General features: G+C 42.0%; 1 protein-coding gene across 2 annotated transcripts in view; it reads right to left on the reverse strand.

Moving 5' to 3' along the window:
• Positions 1 to 1,540: 1,540 nt before the first annotated feature.
• The window catches only part of dnah7 (dynein, axonemal, heavy chain 7), an 81,574-nt gene continuing 61,278 nt past the window's right edge, over positions 1,541 to 21,836 (reverse strand). For both annotated transcript variants that reach the window (XM_079358471.1, XM_079358470.1), the window contains exons 55-66: positions 20,747 to 20,839; positions 19,941 to 20,117; positions 19,538 to 19,699; positions 19,220 to 19,420; positions 18,861 to 19,022; positions 17,940 to 18,125; positions 16,103 to 16,240; positions 13,428 to 13,658; positions 11,020 to 11,172; positions 7,675 to 7,852; positions 6,026 to 6,129; positions 1,541 to 2,311 (exon numbers count right to left, since the gene is read on the reverse strand). In XM_079358471.1, coding sequence (XP_079214597.1) covers positions 2,105 to 2,311; positions 6,026 to 6,129; positions 7,675 to 7,852; positions 11,020 to 11,172; positions 13,428 to 13,658; positions 16,103 to 16,240; positions 17,940 to 18,125; positions 18,861 to 19,022; positions 19,220 to 19,420; positions 19,538 to 19,699; positions 19,941 to 20,117; positions 20,747 to 20,839 — 1,992 coding nt within the window. In that variant the 3' untranslated portion in view covers positions 1,541 to 2,104. The remainder of the gene's footprint in view (positions 2,312 to 6,025; positions 6,130 to 7,674; positions 7,853 to 11,019; positions 11,173 to 13,427; positions 13,659 to 16,102; positions 16,241 to 17,939; positions 18,126 to 18,860; positions 19,023 to 19,219; positions 19,421 to 19,537; positions 19,700 to 19,940; positions 20,118 to 20,746; positions 20,840 to 21,836) is intronic.

Raw genomic sequence — 21,836 nt, forward strand, 5'->3', positions numbered from 1 at the left:
CTGCTACCTTTTTTTTTTGTTTTGTTTTTATACATCTGAAACAAACCCTTCAGCTCCTGTGACTTCTCCGGCTAAACGTGGCCACACCTCGGAGCTGAACTGTCTAAAAAAGAGAGAGAGTGTTTTCCTGATGCTGCGCGGGAGATTCCCAAAAAAGATTCAGTGTTATGACACCACCTAATCCTTCTTTGACTTTGACTTATGTTTCACTGTCTCATTTGATTTTGGGGATTTTTTTTTAACACTAGTTGATATTCATTTCTAACATAGCTGCCAAAACCTTCACAGTTTGGCATTTAGGACTAAACTGTTGTCTCCAAGAACTTTCTCTAATCATGTTTTCTTTAAGGGTTTGTAGCTAAGGGAGAAACACCCTCGTTCAGTCTTTAAGCTCTCTTTTCTTTAGATCTGCGACTTTAAGATGTGAATTCAAAACGACTCGTACCAGTCTTTATCAATGAAGTGGAGTTGAGACACTGTGAGGGTGCCTAAAGGTGCGAATAAAAAGTGCTGCAGTGGATATTTAATCACTGTGGGAGGTAGAGCTGTAGATCATTGTGTTTCTGGTTTGTACTGTAAATACATGCTGTCTTCATAGTGTCAGTAGTTTAGCAGCGATAAGCTCATCTTCTTTCCTGCTGGATCAGTTTTAAAGTACCTCTGTCAAGGACTCAGGAAGCTCCTGACAATCAGAGGGAGACCAATCAAACGATAGGACTAAATACTGGCTGCTTCCAAAGCACAGAATTCCCTGCACTTGTATAAGATGTTAAACCCGCGTTATTATCATTATTATTGAAACTTTCTCATTTTTTGTTTACTCGTGTTTCTGAGGGTGTCTGTTGAAGTCACTGACTGTGCCAAAGCTGGTGTCAGTGTGTGTTTTCAGTGGCTGGTGCTTAAGTCTGCCCTCCCTCCCAAACGCCCCGACATTCCATTGGCTGTTCCGCGGCTCACGTGCTACGCTAACTAGCTTCTGCTGCTGGAGCGCACGGCGGTAACGTGTGCGACTTCATTTATCCTGTCACTGTGTGACATCATCAGTCTTCTATGTCTAAAACTGGCTGTAAATCATCGTCAGTCACATTAAACTCGTGTTGTCGATCTGACTGAATCATGCATGAAGCATGAGTGAAACGGTACGGACGTTGTGCTGAGTCTAACTTTGTTTTCATTCTTTGTACTGCACAGTTTAAATATTGACCACCTTTGTTACTTTCTGAAGAAACGTTGAAGATCCCGTGAGGTTCTTTAAGTGTTATGAGCCTTTTCAAAGATGCAGGTGTGAGAGCACAGACCTTCTCTGCATCACTTGTTTCTTTTACAGGCATTTTTTTTTTATACTCTCGGTAGGTTCATGTTTGATTTAGATGGCACTGTCGTAAAACAGGACCTGTATGTAGTTTCATTCTCTTTAAGCAAGTCGTCGTAGGTTTCTTATTTTTAACATCGATCAATGAGTGTTCTTCAATGTTCATTTTGATTCTTTAGTTCATATTTATGTTTCCAGGTTTCTTTTTCCTAGAAACTGTATTTCTTCTGTTGTTATAACTTGTTTAATTTAAATCAAAACGTTTAATAAGAGTTTGACACTTAATGAAACTACAACCCAAAGACGGCTTAGTTTACTCTCTTGGGCAGCAAATTGTGTTAAAATGAAGGTCTCTGATTGCACTCATCCTCGCTTTGTTGTACGTTCATTTGTTTAGTCATCTTGATATAGAATGCAAAATGTGACATTCTTGCTGTTTGCCTGTCTGTGCTTCTCCCCATTATGAAAAGGACAATAAATTATGGAAAAATCTCAGACTCCTGATCTGATGGTTCAGCACACATCCACCTAAACTAACATGAGTCACTCTTATCTTTGTCCATGCACACGGCGTCATATCATGTGAGGAAACAAAGAGCCATCAGTCCTATCACATACAGACGAGTACACATGGAGACACCACTGGACTTTTATTCTCTGTTAAAACTTATTTCATTGTAGAATTTTATTTTATTTAAGAAAAGTCCAAATATATTGTACCATAAAATGTTGATATCAGGGCTCTGTCCAGATCTCATTTCTGTTCACATCGTGGTGCTGCTGTGAAACGGACTAGGAGCTGAGCTGGCAGAGCAGAGCCACCCCTCGTCTGATCCAGTGTTCAGCAGGAGTGTCAGAGTTCAGCGTCATTGCGATGACGTAGTTGGTGGAGTGGCCGGTGGTGGACAGGGTGCCACGCCTCTCGCTGGTCTTGTAGACGGGCACCACATAGCACATCCTCTGGGGGATGTCCTGCCGTTTCACAGGCTTCAGCCACATCTGGTGGACAGAGAGGAGCAAGGAGACGGAGAGGTTACAAACGAGCAGACAGCACGATGACTCTTCATAACAACTCTGGTTGGCATGTCTGATGACCTGCAGGAAAGTGAACACTGACAAATACACGATGAGGTGTGGGGCTGATGGCCGCGGGAGAGAACCTTTTATAGCCTAAGGTCAAAGGGCACCATAAAAACATCTTACAGGAACTGAAAAAGAAAAACTATTCAGAAATGACGACCAAATAACAGGTGGTAAAGCAAAAACAAAAACATTTAGCAGCATCAGTGGAAAGTGCAGGACATCTGTGCACACAGTGATCCATCGGGCCGGAGCCACAAAGTCAAATACATGATCACCATTGGACTGTAATCAAAGGCGTGGAGAAACAACAAGGAGAGCTGCGGGATGTGCAGGGGATTAAGGGATGGAGGGGTCACAGGTAAAAACAGAATCCTGAGCTTCACTTTAATTATTCAAAGACGGTTGAGGGAGGTCTTATTTAAGAGGGGGGAAAGGGAATTGTGGCAGTCCAGCGGGGAAAACACAAAACTTGAATATTGTTCTAATTCAGCCTGTGAGATCAGCAGTGATTCCTCAAATAAAACCTCATGCTGTTTTGCTGATTTCTAGATTTTAGGGACTCCGCTTCACAGGAAGTGGAATGGATCCAATAGACTCAACTTTGGAGGCATTAATAAGGAGCTCTGTATATTTCCTGGGGTCAGGACGGAAAGAGTTAACCCATGTGACAGTGACGACTCGCCTGGGAAGGCATCACTTTAACTTACTAATGGGGGGGGGACACGCCTCTGAAAAAGAAGGCAGAAACCACAACCAGTCTCCTCGGGCTATTAAGAAGTCGTGGGTATGCAAAGGGGTAAACTGGGCCACTAAAAAAAAAAAAAGAAAGAACCCTTTAAAAACAAAACAAAAACAGTTTGTCGAGTTGCGAGCATCAACGTGGTTCCATAACAGGCAGCGCCGTGAAGATTTACATTTCAAAGGCATCTGTGAAGCCTCCACGCACAAACAATAAACTTGTTTTTAATTAAGTTCTGCTCCCGTCAAAGACCATTCTGCCCTGAATTGTTCGAATAATAAAAGTCATTCGTGTGCATTATTCATTCATCAGGACTGCATCGAGAAGACGGAAGAACGGAGAGGGAGAGGAAGAGAAAAACAAAAAAAGAAAACTTGGCGAGTGCTCGCTGCCTGCAACAGCTCTCTGTCTTTCTTTTCAAACGGTGCTAATTCACAAAAGAAGGAGAGAGCTGAGAAGCAGGCTTCCTACAGGCGGACTGTTCGCTGCTGCTCAGTTTTAGGTCCAGAGAAAAAGAATATCCTCGTGGGTAGAGCTGCAGCTGCTCTTTGTTTCCGGCCTCCTTGGAGACTTACGGTGTTTGCTTCTAATAAGGAAGAAGAGAAGAAGTTGAAAATGTGTCCGAGGGTTGAGGTTCCTTTCCTGGTGTTGCTAAAAGAAGTCGACAGAACGATGTCACCTCTGCTGTTTCAAAATGAAGGCGATGCTAACGTACAGGGGACGTACTCACGAAACCTCCGAAGTACTAAAAGTTATTCCGAAGAAGTCGAAGAAAGTTCCAAGAATCGAGAATTTCTCCTCAAAGTTCAGACTAGATCCTCGTACAGATGTAAGTTATTCACAAAGTGTCGTAGAGGTGTCAAACTGTGAGGAGGACTTCTAACATGATGAATATAGAGACACATTCAAACACCACATGAAGACAATTTTATTTGTCATAGGTGTTCAGAACAAGCACATGATTTGTGAGGACTTTTCATTTTTTCCACAGTACTAAGTGAGACATGTATGTTGAGTTTCTCTTCCTGCGCTCACCTCCACAGGTGAATCCAATCACTAATTAAGACTCTTGACCTGCCGATGTAACGATCAGCAGGTGAAGAAGCTGCTGCATCCGTGTGATTTCAAACATCTTGTAGGACATGATTTCAAAAATGATCACGCAGAAACGTTCATTTCATTGTGTTCTTAATGACAAAATGTTTGACTGGATTCTACGACTGAGTTTGTGGAAGCGTTCCAATTGTCCCTCCGATCTACTTTCACTATCCACTTTACCTTAAGCCCGTAAAAACGTCACGGAGTTAAGGAAAGGCGTTAGGAGAATTCATAAAGGACTTAGGGAAAGGTGATTGTGGTGTTTTGACAATCCGACTGCATTTTCACTGATGTCATAATAATAATAATAATGTGAAGTCTGCTGAAGTCACGTTCACTACAAACATAATTCACATTTTGTGTGTGAGTGGCTCATGTCTCGGCTGGCACACACTGAAGACCAAACAGTGGTGCAATGTTGGCTGGAAGAGGGACTTTAAGAAACACATCAGATCTCATTGTTCTCTCTTTATGAGAAGAAAGACTTCTCTCTGGGTAGAGTTATGTAATCAGAGCCAAGCAGGCATGAAGAACAGGACAGCAGCCCCATTTTACAAAGTTAGGCTGATGAGGAGTAGGACAGTTTTGACTGTTGGTGTTTTCATCATTTTAAACAGAGAAAAGGAGGGAAAAAAAGACAAATAGTGATAAAATCACAAGCAAAGAAAAGGTTGTTCTTCTGCACATTCGAGGAACCTCTCACAGCGCGAAAGGTGCGCCGGAGCCAAAAGTGTATATGTAAGCTTCCCACACCTGCTGTTGATCAGGGCTAATGAGAGACACACAGCTGCTCCTGCTCTGAGACGATTCCCAACACCAACTCAATCAGTGTTAAGTGTGTCCATCGCTTCGTTCCAACTGCACTCAGCTCATTTTAAAACACATGAGAATAAAAAAAAACTAAACTAAATAGATACACAAAGTAAAATGATGTCTGTAAATGAAGTGGATAAAAAAAGTCTGTGTGATTGTCAGGCTGTTTCTGAGGAGTCTTAAATCTACTCGTACTCTCTGTTACATGGTTTGTCTCATGATCTGGGCTCAGCCTTTGGAACCTAAAAGCTGCTTCACACGGCAGGATTTTAAAATTGTCGGCTGATCTCCCAAACCTTAGAGATCACACAAACAAATAATCGGAGATTTCACAGTGTGTGGTGTGCGGCCACACGGCGACATCAACACGCCGCACGGGAACAGATTTCACTCGTGAACTTCCCCCCGATCAGACAGGAAATCTCGCAAAACCTCTCGAGATCAAACGTGATTTTCCCGGTGTTTCCTCGCCACTACGTCACCTCGCTCTCTGATTGGCTCCGCGTCACAGTCAACAGGCTCGTGCTTGTTTCCCCCTCGGGGGCGGGGGGGGGGACGACGACACCACACACGGTGAGAAATCAGACCAAAACGATCGATCAACAATTTGAGGTCCACCCAGCAGTCCTAACAAACCACACACGGCAGGATGATCTGATAAGATTATTTGACGATAATCGGGGCGGCCTAATTATCCTGAGCTGAAATGAGATGGAATTGCCCCCCCCCCCCCCCCCATAAGATTTATTTGTTTTTGTTTTGTTTTCAAGCTTTCATGTTGTAGTATGGCACTGGCCACGACGGATGCACTGAATGGATCACTGGCGAAGGATGCTTTTGAAAAGAGCCCTTTGAGAAGGGACCGCCGCTTCGTTATCACCCTTTAAATGTCCTCTCTGAATGATGCAGCCGTTAAACTGGGACGTAGCCTACGTTACTGTGTGTGTGTGTGGGTGTGTGTGTGTGTGTGTCGCTCTTACCACAGGCATGGGGTCATGTAGAACTTTTGGGTAGGACTCCGCGAGAAGTTTGCTCTTTCTGTCCCAGCGTGCTCCATCGAGAAACAGACCTCTGATGTACACACCTGAGAGACAATCAGACGTGATTAGTAAGAGTCATAAAGATTAGAATAACTTGAGTGAGTGTCGGAGAAAAGCTATGACTCAAACTGTATTGACCTCTATGTAGAACACTGTCTGTACACAAAGCTCATGAGCCCTGCAACTAATGGGATGGAAAAAAGGAAAAGATTTAGAAACAAGTGACTGTTGCAATCCTGCCGCACACACCCAAATGCACACAGACACACAGACTGTCAGATTTGCAGCTTGGCGGCAGAGGCTGTGTTATTGTGATGGGGCCTCAGCTGGGGACTGATTGAACGCGAGGCTTAATGTGAGACTTTGACTGAGAATCTCACAGCAGAGCTGGAGGCACAGCGAGGGGCTGACGCAGGCCCGCATGCAGACGAGAGGCGGGGAGGCTTTGCTTTAACTTACTTTCTCACTTTTACACTCGGCTTCTCTTATAGTGAGTCAGCCTAATGTCACTTTTTATCTGATGTTTCTTCTCTTCCACCCACGGCTTTTTTTTTTTTTTTTTCACTTTCTTCTTTGATTCCTCACTTCTCATTCCCTCGTACCCCTTTTTAATCTCCCCCCGACTGCTTCCCTCCTCCAGTGTTCTCCATCTCTCAGGGGACTTTTCGCTTGTGTCTTTTAGAGGAGAGTTTCATGAAAAGGGCAATTTCATCTCAATTGATGTGTCCCATCATTTTAGGGCGCGATCGCTCTGGTGATCCGTACGGAGCCGAGGCACGCTTCAGCCCTAAAGTCCAGTTTGTTTGAGCAGTGTGTTCGATGTATCATACGCTTCCTTTGCCCTGGCACGCTTGGAACAGGTGTGCTTCAGCATGGTACAGTTCACGTACCAGCACAATGTTGACAACCTTTGTTATAGACATATCTGGAGTCTTCTGGCATCCCTCAGAATAAGACTCACGCCTGATATTAAGATTCCAATCAAAGACTACTAAATTGTGTGTTCACTTAAAAAAAAAAAAGCACATTTGGTTTGTGGGCGTTTTGCAGGTGATCTACTAAGAATATTTGAGTGAATGATAACAGGTGCAAACCTTGTGGAGGCGGCAGTATTTAAGTCAGGAATGAACAAACATATTTTCGTGTTACAGCAGATAAATCTGAATATTACAAAAAGAAAACGTGGCTTAAAAGAAAACCTCGGCATCAAACATGGCTTCTCTTTTCTTCCCTCCATGTTTTTGAATGAATTGTCAAACATTGTGCAGGAGGTGCGAGCTCTGTCCTCTGTGGCACCCGCACTCACTCGGGCCATTGTTGCGCAACAGACAGCTGGCAGGCGCCGTGTCTGATCGGACATAAATGCTCTGCCAAAGAGGTATCGACGGTACAAGCAGTGGTGATGTCCCCCAATCAGAGCGTCCGACAGCGCAGCAGCACGCGGCTGTAGAGGGAGGAGACGAGCGCGACAGGGAGAGGAGCGCACCGGAGGAAATGGAAATGCCCCGTTTAAAATGTAATGTTGGCCCAGATTGCCAGTGTGATCGCGCCTTTAAAGCGCCCTCCTTCCTCTCTGGTCAGTGTCTCACCATCCGCTGGGGGTCGTTTGTACTGTTTGTCGTCCAGGACCTCGAAGTCGAAGCCGAGCAGATCGATAGGCACCGTGTGTTTCCTGGCATAGTTCTGCTGGCTTCCAGTGAGGAAGGCCTGGGTGAAGAAGAATCCTGAGACCCAGAACACAGCAGGGGTCCCCTGATCATACCAATCCTGAAAAGACAGCAGACCACAGACAGACAGCCATGAGATGAGTGAGAATATTAGTTTATGGTTGGGTTTACTTTGAATCACGTTTGCTACATAAAGACAAAGAAACGGGATTATGGATGAAGTATGGTGTCCAGCTCATTCGCTCTCCTACATTTACAAATCCATCTAATCTGTGAAGGGAACTAAGTTCTTTATCATTTCAGACTCAATCTCAAAAAACAAGGTCACAGAAAATCAACTTGTTTTTTCACCCCATAGCTGCTTCGCACAATCATTTGCCTTCCTTTGCTTTGATGGTACTATTCTGTGATGTTCCTTTATTCCAGCCTTTCAAGGCAAACTTTGTTATTTTAAGACTGTTTATGTTTGCTGAGGAGTACAAGAAACTGCTGCATGTGTACAGTGTACAAGTCCACAGGAACTTACTCTTTAGAGATTATGCTCTGTCTCTAAAACTAACCAAGTCGGGTTTGTGCCTAAACGCAAACAAACAGTTTCACAACCTTTTTTTCTACTTGGTCCGGTTTAGTTTAGGACATTGCGCACGATGCACTTCCTCGGTCCTGGCACGGTTTGAAGAGGTGTTCTTTGGCATGGTACAGTTACTCACGCACGAGCATGCAAGCACAAGCACGCAAATGCAACATAGACAATATATAATTGATCCCTGCCTTGCATAATTGAGAAATGCGGGACTGTGAGGGAGCCGTGTCGGAACAAAACGACTTCAAGTCAGAAAAGCTGCATTCATGTTCTCTGTGTTGATCTCCTTTGTTGGACTAGATCAGAGAAGATTCATTGTGCTGCTATCTTACAGCCTATGGCAGCCTGACAGCTACTGAACAGTTTAAAGTGGAGTGTTTCCTTTCATGTTACTCGCTGCATCAGTTGACGTCAAGCCTCCTTATATGTCAAAATGATAACTGACCATTGTGTGTTTGTATCGTCTCTCCTGGGATGATCGGATGGTGAAGCGCTCGAGAGCGTGTTTAATTATGTATGTGTATAATATATACATGCAGCACATTGTGGGGCAACTGGGCCTAGTGTGAGTGTGACCTTATACATAAAGTTGACAACACAAGTTATCACATGAGGCTTAGAGCATATTCAAGACAGTCACAGTACATTTCACAGCACAGTTGTTTCAGCCAGTCGCAGTAAATGAGGGCAGAATAAGGAACCACTGCTGAAAAAGGAATACCGCTAACATGCCAATCAGCACTACACAGACATTACATATGGTGATGTGCCAAGCCACTGGACAAACATGCTAATCAACCTCTCTTGACACCCAAAAAGTTAGTCTGTATAATTTGAGAGCTGAAGACCCAAGCAAACAACCAAGAGACCAAACAGAGAGATCTCTGTTCATCAATGCTGATAGTGAGTGCATCTCTTCTGTTCAGGAGGAATTAGTGCTTTAATCCACAAACCTCTGCTGTGAGTTAAATGAAATGGTTACACTTTTCAAACTTCATTGCTTCAAACTGCTGTTTTTCAAAAAGAATGAATATCTGTATGTGATCTATTAAAGCAAAGAAGATAATCAGGAATTATATTATTTATTCATAGATGGTTATTTTGTAGTTCATGTTACCACTGCCACAAGGTAAGTGTCAGATAAATCAAATGCTAAATGGAATTGACATTGTAAAGAGCTTTTCTAGTCTTTGGAATCCCTGAAGCGTTTTTTTTTTTTTTTTTTCTCAATCACACCTATTCAAACCCTGATGGTAGAGTCTGCTATGTGAAGTGTCCATCGGCATGAACTAATCCATTCACACTCTGCTGATGCGGGAGTGGGAGCTATTTTTGGTAAAGTGTCTTGCCCAAGGACAAATGGGACATGTGACAACAGGATCGACCTCGGGACCTTCCGGTTAACAGCCGGACGACGTTACCACGGCGCCATGCGCTTTTTTTTTTTTTACAACTACAGACAAGCAGACTATTGACAACTTCCTTCCGAAAGATGCAAGTCAGCGAAACGTCTTACTTGTATGTAGGAATCAAAAGTAGGCTAATTAGAATTTTATAAAACTGTGAGTCGATCACATGTGGCTCCTGAAAGTTTCTAATAAATAAAAAAATAAAGATCACATAGCCTCAAGATGCCAGGGTTTGTTTTGAAACAACGTTTGCTCAGATGATAAACCCGTGATGCTCAAGCTCACCCCAGTGGGGAGTCATGAGTGGACATTTCCGCTGGAGACACACACAGTGCATTGTTTGCAGTCTACTGAGTTATGATGAACAGGAAAAATGCAATACTACTCCAGTCCAAAAACAAAAGGAAACATGTGAACTGTGTGTTTGGTGCAGGTCCTTTTAGCGGCCTCATATGATACACTTAGCTCATTTATTTTCTGTAATAACTCGGTGCTGAGAGCAAAGCAGTACTCGAGCCCCCTTCTCTTAGCTAAGTGCTCTTGTGGAAGTCAGTGTGACACAGTTTAAGGTAGACTCTCAGCTTATGTTAGATAGTGCAGTGTGCAGTGACGTAACATGAGTCGGGACCCTTTCCAGGTGAAACATGGGGCCAGTCATTTATCCAGGCTTCCTACATGTTTTCAATCACTGATTTCCTTGCCGATCGAATCTAAAAGTTTGAGACTTTTTCGTAAATTTATCAAACCAACATTGACATTTGAAAACACAAATATGTGATTATTTGTACTGCACCAAACCTCTTATTTTCCCTAAAAACTCCTGTAAGGAACTCTTGGTTTGTGGTGTTTTTGGTGCCTCCTGTGGACAAAGCTGATAACATCCTGTATGTATTCAAGTAATGATTTTAAACAAAAAATTGTATCCTGCATTCTTTTAACTGTCAAATGAATCACTCATTGTGAATCTTAACTGTTGAAAATATAAAAAAGGTAGTTCTGCATGCTGAAATTAACTTTGTCCGACACCTAACCTAGAGCAGCAGGTACAGGTAATAGCAATAATTGACCGAGTCAGTTATAATCTTGTTTGCTTTTGTAAGCCATAAAGTGACATAGGTATCAAATTCAGTCTGTTTCATCAACCAGCTAGACACAAGTTTGTAATATATCATCTTTCAAGCCACACTCCTTTGTCTCTTCAATAATCAGAAAACGCCACAGCATTTGAAAAACATGATCTACCTCCTGATAACAAAATCCCTGTGGAAGATATACCTGTAAAAACTGCAGTCGTTCCAAGAAGTCATTAACGTAGCTGCCCAGAGGTTTGAGGCTGGGGTAGGACTTCTTCATCCACATGCCTGGGATACGACCCTTCAAAATGCTGCTTACCACCTCCTCCAGCTCGGCTGACATCACCACCAGCCCCTGCACATAAACACAGACACTTGTTCAAGAACCCTAAACCATCCTTCAACATCTTATTAACATCTTCACTGCTTAAAAATGTTCAAGCGCTCCTCTTACTCTGAATGGAATATGTGAGGAATTCAAGTTTGTCCCGTTTTAACGTCTCTCTGGAGGTACAGTGGATGACAGACGGCCCGATAATGGAAGCTCTTATCGCTCTGTGAGGGGCCTTTGATAACAGTATATATAAAGATGATGAGCTTATGCTCCTTCCTGACTCCTTAAGCTCTCTTCACTTCAGCCCCATGAGACTGACGCATCTCAAAAGAGAGAGGAAATGTGTGTGGAGCTTGTTTATTAAACCTTGTAAAGAAACACCTGTTTAGACTTCCTTTTTATTTGAATGTGGTTTAAAAGGGATTCAAATTCATGCACATCTATTTTCAGTTCATGTTATTTGTGTTATTCACTCAAATTATAGGCTATGTGCTGGCATGTGCAACATTTTCTAACTATTTGAATATAAATGTGTCATTTAACTCAGGAGGTTGTGGCCTGTGTCGGTTCTGCCTTGTATTATTCAAGTTTGTTTCAGCAGCGTAGAAACACTGATTTGAATGGGAGGTTGGTCCCTGAATGATATTTTGGGAGTTTTAAATATTAAATCCTAAATGTAGTTCTTGCCAATTTCTTACGCACCCTCCCTCTTGTTTTTTTTTTTGTTTTTTTTCTAATTTAATGGCATCAAAACTACGACTTTGGTCCAAACTGAGATGTTTTTCAAAAAAAACCTTTTGGATAGATAACCATCAAATTTTGGAAAGGCATTTGTTGTGCCAAGAGGATGAAAAGAAAGAGAAAATATTCTTCACAACAAAGATGACACATCACAAGATAGACCAACGATAGAACACTGATAAAGCAACTTCATTTTATAGATTGAAAGTGAAGTTCCTTTTTATTTTTTATTTCCTGGTTTGAGTGAGATATTAGCATCACGAAGAGTTCAGCCCCAACAGAAAAGGAGACATGGTTGACCTGATGTCACTGTGTTAGTAGGACAAATGCAGGCTGTGTTGGAGTTAGCTTATTTTATTTTATTTTGTCAGTCTAAAAAGACAGCCCAGGTTTCAGAATGATCAGTAAATATTTGGCTTATTAGAAGTTTGTAATTATTATGAGGCACTTTTTTTTTCTCACATTGAGTTCCCTTATTTGAGTAAATAGCCTGAGGAGCTGTAACAAGTCTCCAAAAGGGCCACAGAAGTGGCAAAACTCATGTGACTGATACAGAACGTGTTTACCGTGCACTGTGTCCTTCTTAATCTGCCCGTGGTAATTACCGTGTTGGTCTCCTTACAGTCCCATCAGGTTGAACAATACTTTGTGCTGACTTGCAGATGCCAGCATGATGATGAAAAAGATGGTAAACATTTTACGTCGATGTTAGCGCACAGCTCAAAGCCTCAAAGATCTGCTGGCATGGCTTCATTATGCTGTGAAGTCTAAGGCCGGGTTGAAAAGAAGTGTCCACATAATATCCATAATAAGAGTGAGGGAAGAGACAAACGGTGTCTGGCAGAGAGGCTTCTCTTCTTCTCCATGTAGGCGAACAGATGAAAACGACACTTTCTGAGAGAAGGTCAAGAGCGCTAGTGAATAATTTAGAGATTTAGCTTGCTGCCTTATTCTTGTCCTTCACATAAGGTCAACAGCATGCCCATGATGTATCTATTTCATTCATTTATGAAGTCAGTGGGATTATATCTTCTGCCTGGTGCATGTCGGAAACAAAATATACAACGCACATTTGTTTCTGTTTGTGGTTATTCCATACAAATTGCCCTGAACTTTCTAAATGAATGTCTAAGTGTGTATATGGAACTGTAACGATGGTGTTGTTTCAGTGCTTTTGGAGCGTTGTGCTGAAAGCTTCCTGTATCTGATTTGTAAAGATCTATATGGAGCGTTTTCCCTCTGTAATAGTTCTGCACAGAAATGTAAAATCAATGATGATTCATCATTTGGTTTCCCTGTTTATCCAAACACACACTTTTAGTGTAATTACACTGCCTTTTTAGTGTGCATCACACAGATGAAAACTCAGACACTACCCCTAAGATTGGGATGAGGATTGGCTCAAAACAAAGCAACAGTTAATCCTCATGTCTTCCATGAATTTGAGGAGATTTCTGCAGAGATGTCTCTTTGTGTAAAAAGAGTTATGGTACCTTAAAACATCCAATACCTTCCCTACAGCTCCTCTTACAAACCTTTATGGCCTTCTGGATGTCGACAGAGGAGTTTCGAATGGTGCAGAGCAGGTTGTTGAAGCGGCCCATCTCCTGAACCAGCACTGTATTCATACTCTGGTTGTAGCTGGTGGGGAAGTGTCTCATTGCTGCCTCTAAGTCGAAGTCTCGAGGCAGTTTGCTCAGGATGTCAGCTGCCACATCAAAGACCATGTCATCTGAGGATTTGGCATCTCCGCCTGAAGAGCGGGACTGATCAGAGAAACAGAGCGACAGAGGTCTGATGAGAAGGGGAGGCTGGACTGAAGACTCGGATCGGCTCGACAGTTTTTGGTTTTCAGTGAAGATTATGTTTTGCTGACTTTGAGTTGTGAAATTATTTATTACCCTTTTATGATTCTTTATTGGGGATGTTTTGATCCTCAAAGCACACGGGTGTTTTGAGGATCTGACTTTTACTTGGCTCTGCTTATATTTCATTAAGTTTTGTGCAAAACTGTTTCGATTCAAACTTTAAAAGCTTGACTCCACACGCAAAATCAACACAGGGTGTTGTAGACCGATGATTCAATTGTTAATTTGACTTTCCCAATAAGCCAATTTAGGCCAATCATCTATAGAACTATGATATTTGATATTCACTAATAAAATGTTTTAATCTTTAAAGATTACTTTAAGTATTCAATCCAATTTTATTTGTTCAGCACTTTAAACAACCACAGTTGACCAAACTGCTGAACAGGAGAAGCAATAGTTAAACACACTTTTTACATGCAGGTTACTGAGAAACTTTTCTTGTCTAAAGCCTGTATCCGTCTGTATCAGTCACTGGAACACAGTGATGACACTTATAAATGCCATCCCTCTCTTACCCCTCACCACACAGATGCACAGACACACGCGTGAAACCGACATCAAATCAGAAGATGGAAGCCTTCACAACATTTCCCCACGATTTCTGTCATCTAGAAATTTGACACAATCATATTAATAACTGTAATAATCGCTCATGCTGATAATTATTCACTGTGCTCTGTGATTCTTCAGCTGTCCTATCAGCTCGACTTACATCATTTACCTATTATATGCTCAGTCGCGAGCGAGCGGTAATGGATAATCATTGGCTAATGGCATTGGGATTACACGAGGAGAATGACAAATAGTGGTTTCATTCCATCTGAAGCGTCTCTCTGTTTATTGGTCATTGAGACTGATGAGAATGTATTAGATGCTAATAAAGTCCACACATGACTGAAGCCATTATTAATCTTGTTGAAGGGACTTTATATGAATAAATGCCAGACTCCACTGAGCTCTAATTTTACTTTGAGTGGCAATGCTGATAGAAATCGTTTTACCATTTGTTTGTAGCAACCCAAATTCTCTGGCTGCTTGTGCTGTACAGGTTAAGAGAAGCAGAAGAACAACGCATAGTGGATGTGTACAGAGTGTGTCTGAGTGGCACTCTAGATAGGCTGGTTCTACATGTGACTACTTGTTTAAAATGAAGTTTAATTCCCACAGGTTTCAAACTAAGTTCAGGATTCGCATCGCCAGGATGTCATAGTCGGTATCTTGAAATAAATAAAGCAGTACACGGATAAATAAACACCCTTCTCTTTTTTCACATGTAGCTGCACTTTGGTATCTTCAAGTAGGTCTTGTTTTAAGGTCTGTAATATTTGATTCGCAGCCGACATTGACTGGAGCCAGGGAGCGGTAAGATATAATCCCTGACAATATAACCTCGTTTTACCCTGTGGAGCTGCGATATAATGATGTGGGATCACACAGCTCTGCATGAAGCCACTGTGAGTTTGAGCCATACTGTGTTTTCACAGAGTGAAAGGGAGACAACCTAATAAGAAGCATTTTTTTTGTTCTTTGGGAAGTCACTCTACAAACAACTGAAATATTTATTTATATGTTTCTCTTTAATTAATGTTGCATGGTACATTTTAATGGAGGGCAATACATATTTAATGTTGGCAAGGATACTTTTAAAAGTTTGTCAAAACTCCAGGGAAGTGAACTGATGCAGATTTTTTATTATGTGTAATCCAGTCTATTTGTATTGTGCGTGCGTGCATGTGCATGTGTGCGTGCGTGTGTGTGTGTGTGTGTGTGTGTGTGTGTGTGTGTGTGTGTGTGTGTGTGTGTGTGTGTGTGTGTGTGTGGACCCTTCCATTAGTTGAGTATGTAACAACTGATAAGTAGCATCCCGACCGAGCATCTGGGACGTTGGAAAGGAGTGGTTGCGTTAGTTTGGGAACAGACTCAGATCTGCTGGCTCTGGAAATCAGGAACTTTTTTTTCCCTCCTTGACTCCTGCCAGGCCACAGTTCTGTTTCATTCTTACCAAGTTTTATGGTCTTAAGCGTCCAAGTCGTTTCATGGTATAACAATGAATGAATTAAAGACCACGTAGCTGTCCTGAGTGCTCATGATTAAAAGTAATCCAAACACATGGACCATATGTAATTATGAGTATGGATTTATACTGAGCAGGTGGTGGATTTATAAATGAATCTGCAATTTTTCTAAATAGATCCTTTTTTGCATTTGTACATGACAGATCCCAGAATTATATAGTTTAATATCAGTGAGTGGTTTGGTAAAAGTATGTGTTACTCAGTTCTTGACTATGAGTTAATAAGTATGAGGATTGCCTTTAAGACAGATCCAGGAGGATTTACCTGTGTGAGCAAGATGCTGTCAAACAGTAGCTGTGTCTCAGTCTGATCCTTGGTGATATCTGCGTTGGCGTTCATGCCAAATATCTCAGGTGACGGGTTGAGTGGCAGAGTCTTGGTGTATTCTATATATCTGTTGTACTGCAACAGAAAGGTAGAAAACAGGAAGAGAAGTTCAGTGAAGTAAAGACAAATCTGAACCCAACATCAGACGGAGACATTTCGAGTAATAACAAGCTGAAAAACAAGTCGGCTTCTTAGATTGCTGACATTTATTATAATGACTATGCAAATGTTACTTCATGAATAAAAGATGTGGTTGCAGGGGGGGGTGCAGCACTGGAGAACAAAATGCCAAATAAAATAGAGCGTGCCAAAGATTGCACTTGTGTTAACAAATACATCAAGTCTCACTGATGGTGGCTGCCTGCTGTGTCTTGTTACACACATTTTATCTCTTAATGACTTTTTAAAGGTAGCTCAACAACAACGCAAGCAATTGTGAGCTATATGCTTAGTTTAAATAGATTCACATTAAAATGCCTTTTTTTGGGAGTTTTAAGTGATAACCCAGGTATCTCGAGATAACTGATAAATGTTGCAGGAACTCTTTCAGTTCTGCTGTCCAAACAGAAGGAAAGCCTTACTGTTCAAAGTTAATTGAATCATTCTTGATATTAAATTGAGTGTAAATACCAAAGACTGGGGTTCTTGCAGAGTAACATTCTTCCGTCCAGGTACTCATGACTTATATGTCAATTTTTTTTTATTTGAAGATAAACAGACATAGTTGGGAATCAGGGAGAGTGAGAGAGGGGAACGACGTGTTGGAAAGGAGCCACAGGAGTGTATGTAACGATTTGGGGTAGGCTACATTAGTATTTTAATAGTGCTCGATGTTCATTAGTTGGTATGTTCAGGGTTTTGAGTCATTTTGCAGAATTGCAGCCTGCTACATAAGGATAAATCAAGTCAATTAAAGCCCTGTGTCCACCTAGCGTTTTTTCCAGGCAGGAAAGCGCAGACTGTGCGCTGAGAAGAAATTGCTGCTCGCCGGTCTTGTCTCTATGACAACAGTCTGTTGACAACAGCTGCTGAATGGGAGGCGGCAGTTGTCAGTCTGTAGCGACTTCGGTTGGGAACCGCAGGGTCAAGTCCTAGCACGGACATTGGTTTGGTAGCTGGAGAGGTGAATGCCACTTCTTTAGCACTGCCGAGGTGCCCTTGAGAAAGGCACCGAACTGTAAAACTGCTCTGGAGCGCTCGCTGTGGGAAGCCCCCTCCCTCTGAGACCTCTATATTAATGTATGTCACTAGGATCCTGTTTGAGTGTGTATTTCAGCCGATGTGTGTGTTCATGTTTATATAGTGTAAACTGAATTTCCCCTTGTGGGATTGTGGGAAGTATATATATATATATATATATATATATATATATATATATATATATATATATATATATATATATATATATATATATATATATATACACACAAACAGATACTGCTCTGTCACTTTTAACTGCATATTTTATGTTTGTGATAGTTTTTTACCCCAGCAGACATGGAGTGAAGAGGATAAGATAGTTGAGTGCTTTACGCTCGCTCTATATCCACTGAAAACAACTGAAAAAAGACACCGACTTAAAGTGATGTGTTTTGCATCTAAAATGTGATTTTCCAAACTATATTAAACACTTATACGCAATCCCTCTGGTTTTCGAACATCTCAGTGAGTGAGTCTTCCTACGTGCTTACAGCCAAATCTTAGCTAAAGATGTGCTTTTAAGATATGGCATTCATGGATTTAATGCAATTTTGTGTGATTTTCAGTTCCTTACTTCTTCCTCGTCTGGTGCGTAGTAGAGCCCACTGGGATCATACTTGTATTCTGGGTCTGTGATGATCTTTGAGGTGTAGAAGATGGAGAGGATCGTGCGCAGGGTCCGTCTGTCCCAGTCATCTGTCACACGACCTCCATAGTTGCACTCGCCAGTCATGTAGCGGAGTGCATCAAAAGGCACTTCCTGTGGAATAAAAAAGAGATCATACATTTTAAACAGGAACCTTCAAATAATCCATGTTTTAGGATGAGCCAAGCACTGACAAAGTGCAGAGTTTGAACGTTTGCATTTATTACTAGTTGTTGTTGTGTGTAGGTTCCTACGTAAAAAGAAATCTGTATAAAAAATCCACATTAAGACCAAGACTTTAAATAGAAACTGACATATTAGGAGATGCAAGGTTGGGTAAGTGGACACTGTTGCATTTCCTGAAAAGGTTTTCACTTACAAATTCAGCAAGCAACACTTTGGTATGTTCAACCAAGATACGGTCAGTTTCTCCCTGCCTTTCACTTATCTGTAGCAGAGGAACTGGGAATAGTGGAGGGCTGAAGTGCTCTCTGGTTGTAGAAAATGTCAAGAGGGTTTTTGAATACTGCTGATAAAAGCTCATACTTGAGTAAAGAGGAGCGAACATGTGAAAGCATGAATTATCTCCTTAGATGTAGAATACATGAAGGTGTGGATGGTGTATGTGGATACTTTAATTAATTTCTTAGATATAGTATAGTTTATTTATGTGTATGTGAGGTTTGTGTAGAAGAACAATGTTTGACTGCAATCCACACCGCACAGAATTTTGATAATGTATAAACATCTGATTGTATAAATATTACAAACCGTGTCAAGTGTTACGGGACATCAATATTACAGAAGTTCCATTCATTCAAGGAAATCTATTATTTTTAAAAACAATACCTGGTACTGTTCAAGGAACATGTGTAGCTGCTGGACAGAAATACGAAGGTCGGTCTCATTGAACTCGTACGGAATGTTCCAGCCTATAGGACCAAACTTCCTCCTCTCCTGAGTCAAGGCGTGGAAGAAGCACAGGCCGTACAGTAGTTTCTTGAACACAGCCTGAGAAATGAAAGGAGAAATGGAAGGCGTGGATAAATAATGGTAGTAGTTTTCCACAGCTGAATAAAACAAGCACTCTGTGAAACGCACAGCAGGGATGATAACAGACACAATGGAGCTTTGGACACCCACTGTTGTAGGCATGATAGATATGCACAGCAAGCTGCCTCGACACACACACACACATACACACTTACCGGCTTGCTGCTGCTGCCAAAAAACTCAGGGTCAGAGATTGGGTCCATTAAGAAGGAGCGGGCAATGTTGGCGCGGAGGCCCTTTGGAGCCTCATTGGTCATCTTCACCCCATTCTGAAGCACAGCCACAGGGAAGGTTGGAGACGGGTAGCTCGTCAGCCAGAGCCTGAATTCTGGGTGGGTGGTATCAGGGTTCAGCTCCTGCTCAGGGCAACAAAGAAAACATTTAAAAAAACTAATGTATTGTAGGATATGTACTTGCACTCCCATCTGGTGAAAAGTGCGTGTGTGTATGGCGGTGCGTATTTGTATTATGACCTCGCAGACTCTCTCCAGTGTAGACATCCACGATGTGGCCAGATGGCAATTCTGCAGAACCACCCAGGTGCCCTCTTTAATGGCTGTCTCAATCATACGCATAGCAATAGGACCCTGGCCTTGGCCCAGAGAAAGCGAGGTCAGCTTGTTACCTGTAAAGCCCTGAGGAATAAGAACAACCGTGCATACACACACACACACACACACACACACACACACACACACACACACACACTTATGGGGTAGACATTTTTGACAGCAAAGGAGCCAGAGTACTTTTTCAGTGCTTTGAGGAGCTGTGTAGGAACCAGGGACATCTGGAGGATTCAATTTTCTCGTTTCATTTTGAGTTTGTACACACAGCAGGCTTCAAAGCTGCTGAATTTCCCAGGTGCCTCCGTACCTTTTCATCTCCGAACTTGAGCAAGGCTGCCATAGGGTCTGAGCCAGGAGAGAGGATGAAGATGAGAGGGGCACAGCAGTGACTATCAACGAAGGCCTCACTCAGGTTGAAGGGTGGTGCTTCGATGAAGCGACGGCCCAAACTGTTGGACACAAATTCCTGGACCATGGGGACAACCTGGAGACATGCGAGAAATGTGTTACTGTTGTATTAAAATAGCCATTATAGTTTGAAGAACTGCCTGGAATTTGTGAGGATTTATTAATTTATTTATTTTATTCTTTAAAGACTTTTAAATAATTTAATTAAAATATGAATGTCAAAATGTGGGGTCTGCCTTTTATTGGCCTGGCCGATTACCTTGGGCTGTTATTTGGCATTTGGCTGATAATCTGTATCAGTGTTTAATTTTACCCGACTGTTAGAATGAATAAATCAAACAGTGTGCTACTTTGGCGCCGCTGCAGGTGTGTCTTTTCACCTACAACTGTCTCACCCACAATAGATGGACAAAAGATAGACAATCAACACTGAGCCTGGGAGCCACTGACAGGCAAAGAGACGAGAGCAGCCCGGAGCAGAAGGCGAGTCTCCAATTGAGCATTTAAACAAAGTCGTGTGTTGGTTTGTAATATTTCAAAATCAAAATTCTGGCAGAAAGTTTTTTCCTTTTTCCGTAAATGGAATCCAAACAGTGTTTAACGGTCTCATGAACTATTGACAATCTGAGCCTGAAAACAATATCAGCCAATCCCTAGTCAAAAACAATAACCTGTCATCAATACCTAAACAGTACATAAACTGACCTTGTCTGGTCTGAGACAACGGATCACCAGCATCTTCTGGAACTGGCTCAGCTTCTCCTGCCATTCTTCAGGAAAGGGGGTTTGATGGGGGTTCTGTAAATATGCACAACACAAACAACACTGAGCAGGTTTTTTAAATACTATGCATTGCTTAATATACGCAAAAAAAGTTTTTATTAAATACGTTGAATAAACTACAATTCTAAAGCATGCTCATCTAATAAATAATCAAGTGAACCAGAGGATTTCAAAAAGAGCCATGAAGATCACCAAATGCTTTTCAAAACGAGGGAATACAGTATTTTTATTCATCGGGGAAGGAGCCGTGCCCTTCATCACAGAGCTGAAAGGCTTTTTCTCAGCTTTTACCTGGAGAGGAACGGGGGGGCGTCGGGGCGGGGCTACATTTGTATTGAGCTGTTGCAAGATTAAGCAATGCAATTAAGCAAAAAGAGGGGTAATCTGTAATGTGAATAGGAAGGAAAGCAATGGGGGGAAATAGATAAATATGTATGGAAAAAGAAAAGAGAGCGGCAGTACGAGGTAAGCAGAGAAACAGAAAGAGCCGCTGTGTACTGGGTCAGAGCAATATGTTTGATTAATTTGAAGCAAAAGTGTACAAGAGCAAGTGACAAATGTTAGCAGGAAGTTTTGGAAATTATTTTCCCCTGGCTGTTTGTGGAGAGGCTCCGGGCTATGGGTGCTGGCAGATGCTTTGAAACGGATACACCTATTTGAGATCTCTTGGGGATTCTGTGTGTGTACACGGGTGTGTGAGCGTGTGTGAACCGCTGTGCTTGTGTGTGCCTGATTGAACAGCTGTTCTTGCATCAAGATTGAATAAATGTGAATTCTACGACTGGAACAGACTAGATTTAATTAGATAGAAGTGTTGTGGCTGATTCCGTTGATTATAAATCAAAGATGGTGAGTGTGTCCGTGCATGGCGTCTGTGTGTGCGGCAGCAAAGAGAGAAGCATGTTTGCGGCGCTCATGTTTGTTTGTGTGCACCACATGTTGATTAAACAGCTGTTCTTGTGTCTCGATAGCATAGATGTGACAAACACGACAGGAACGGAACAGATTTAAT

Source organism: Symphodus melops (assembly GCF_947650265.1).
Source record: "Symphodus melops genome assembly, chromosome: 12".
Classification (NCBI taxonomy): domain Eukaryota; kingdom Metazoa; phylum Chordata; class Actinopteri; order Labriformes; family Labridae; genus Symphodus; species Symphodus melops.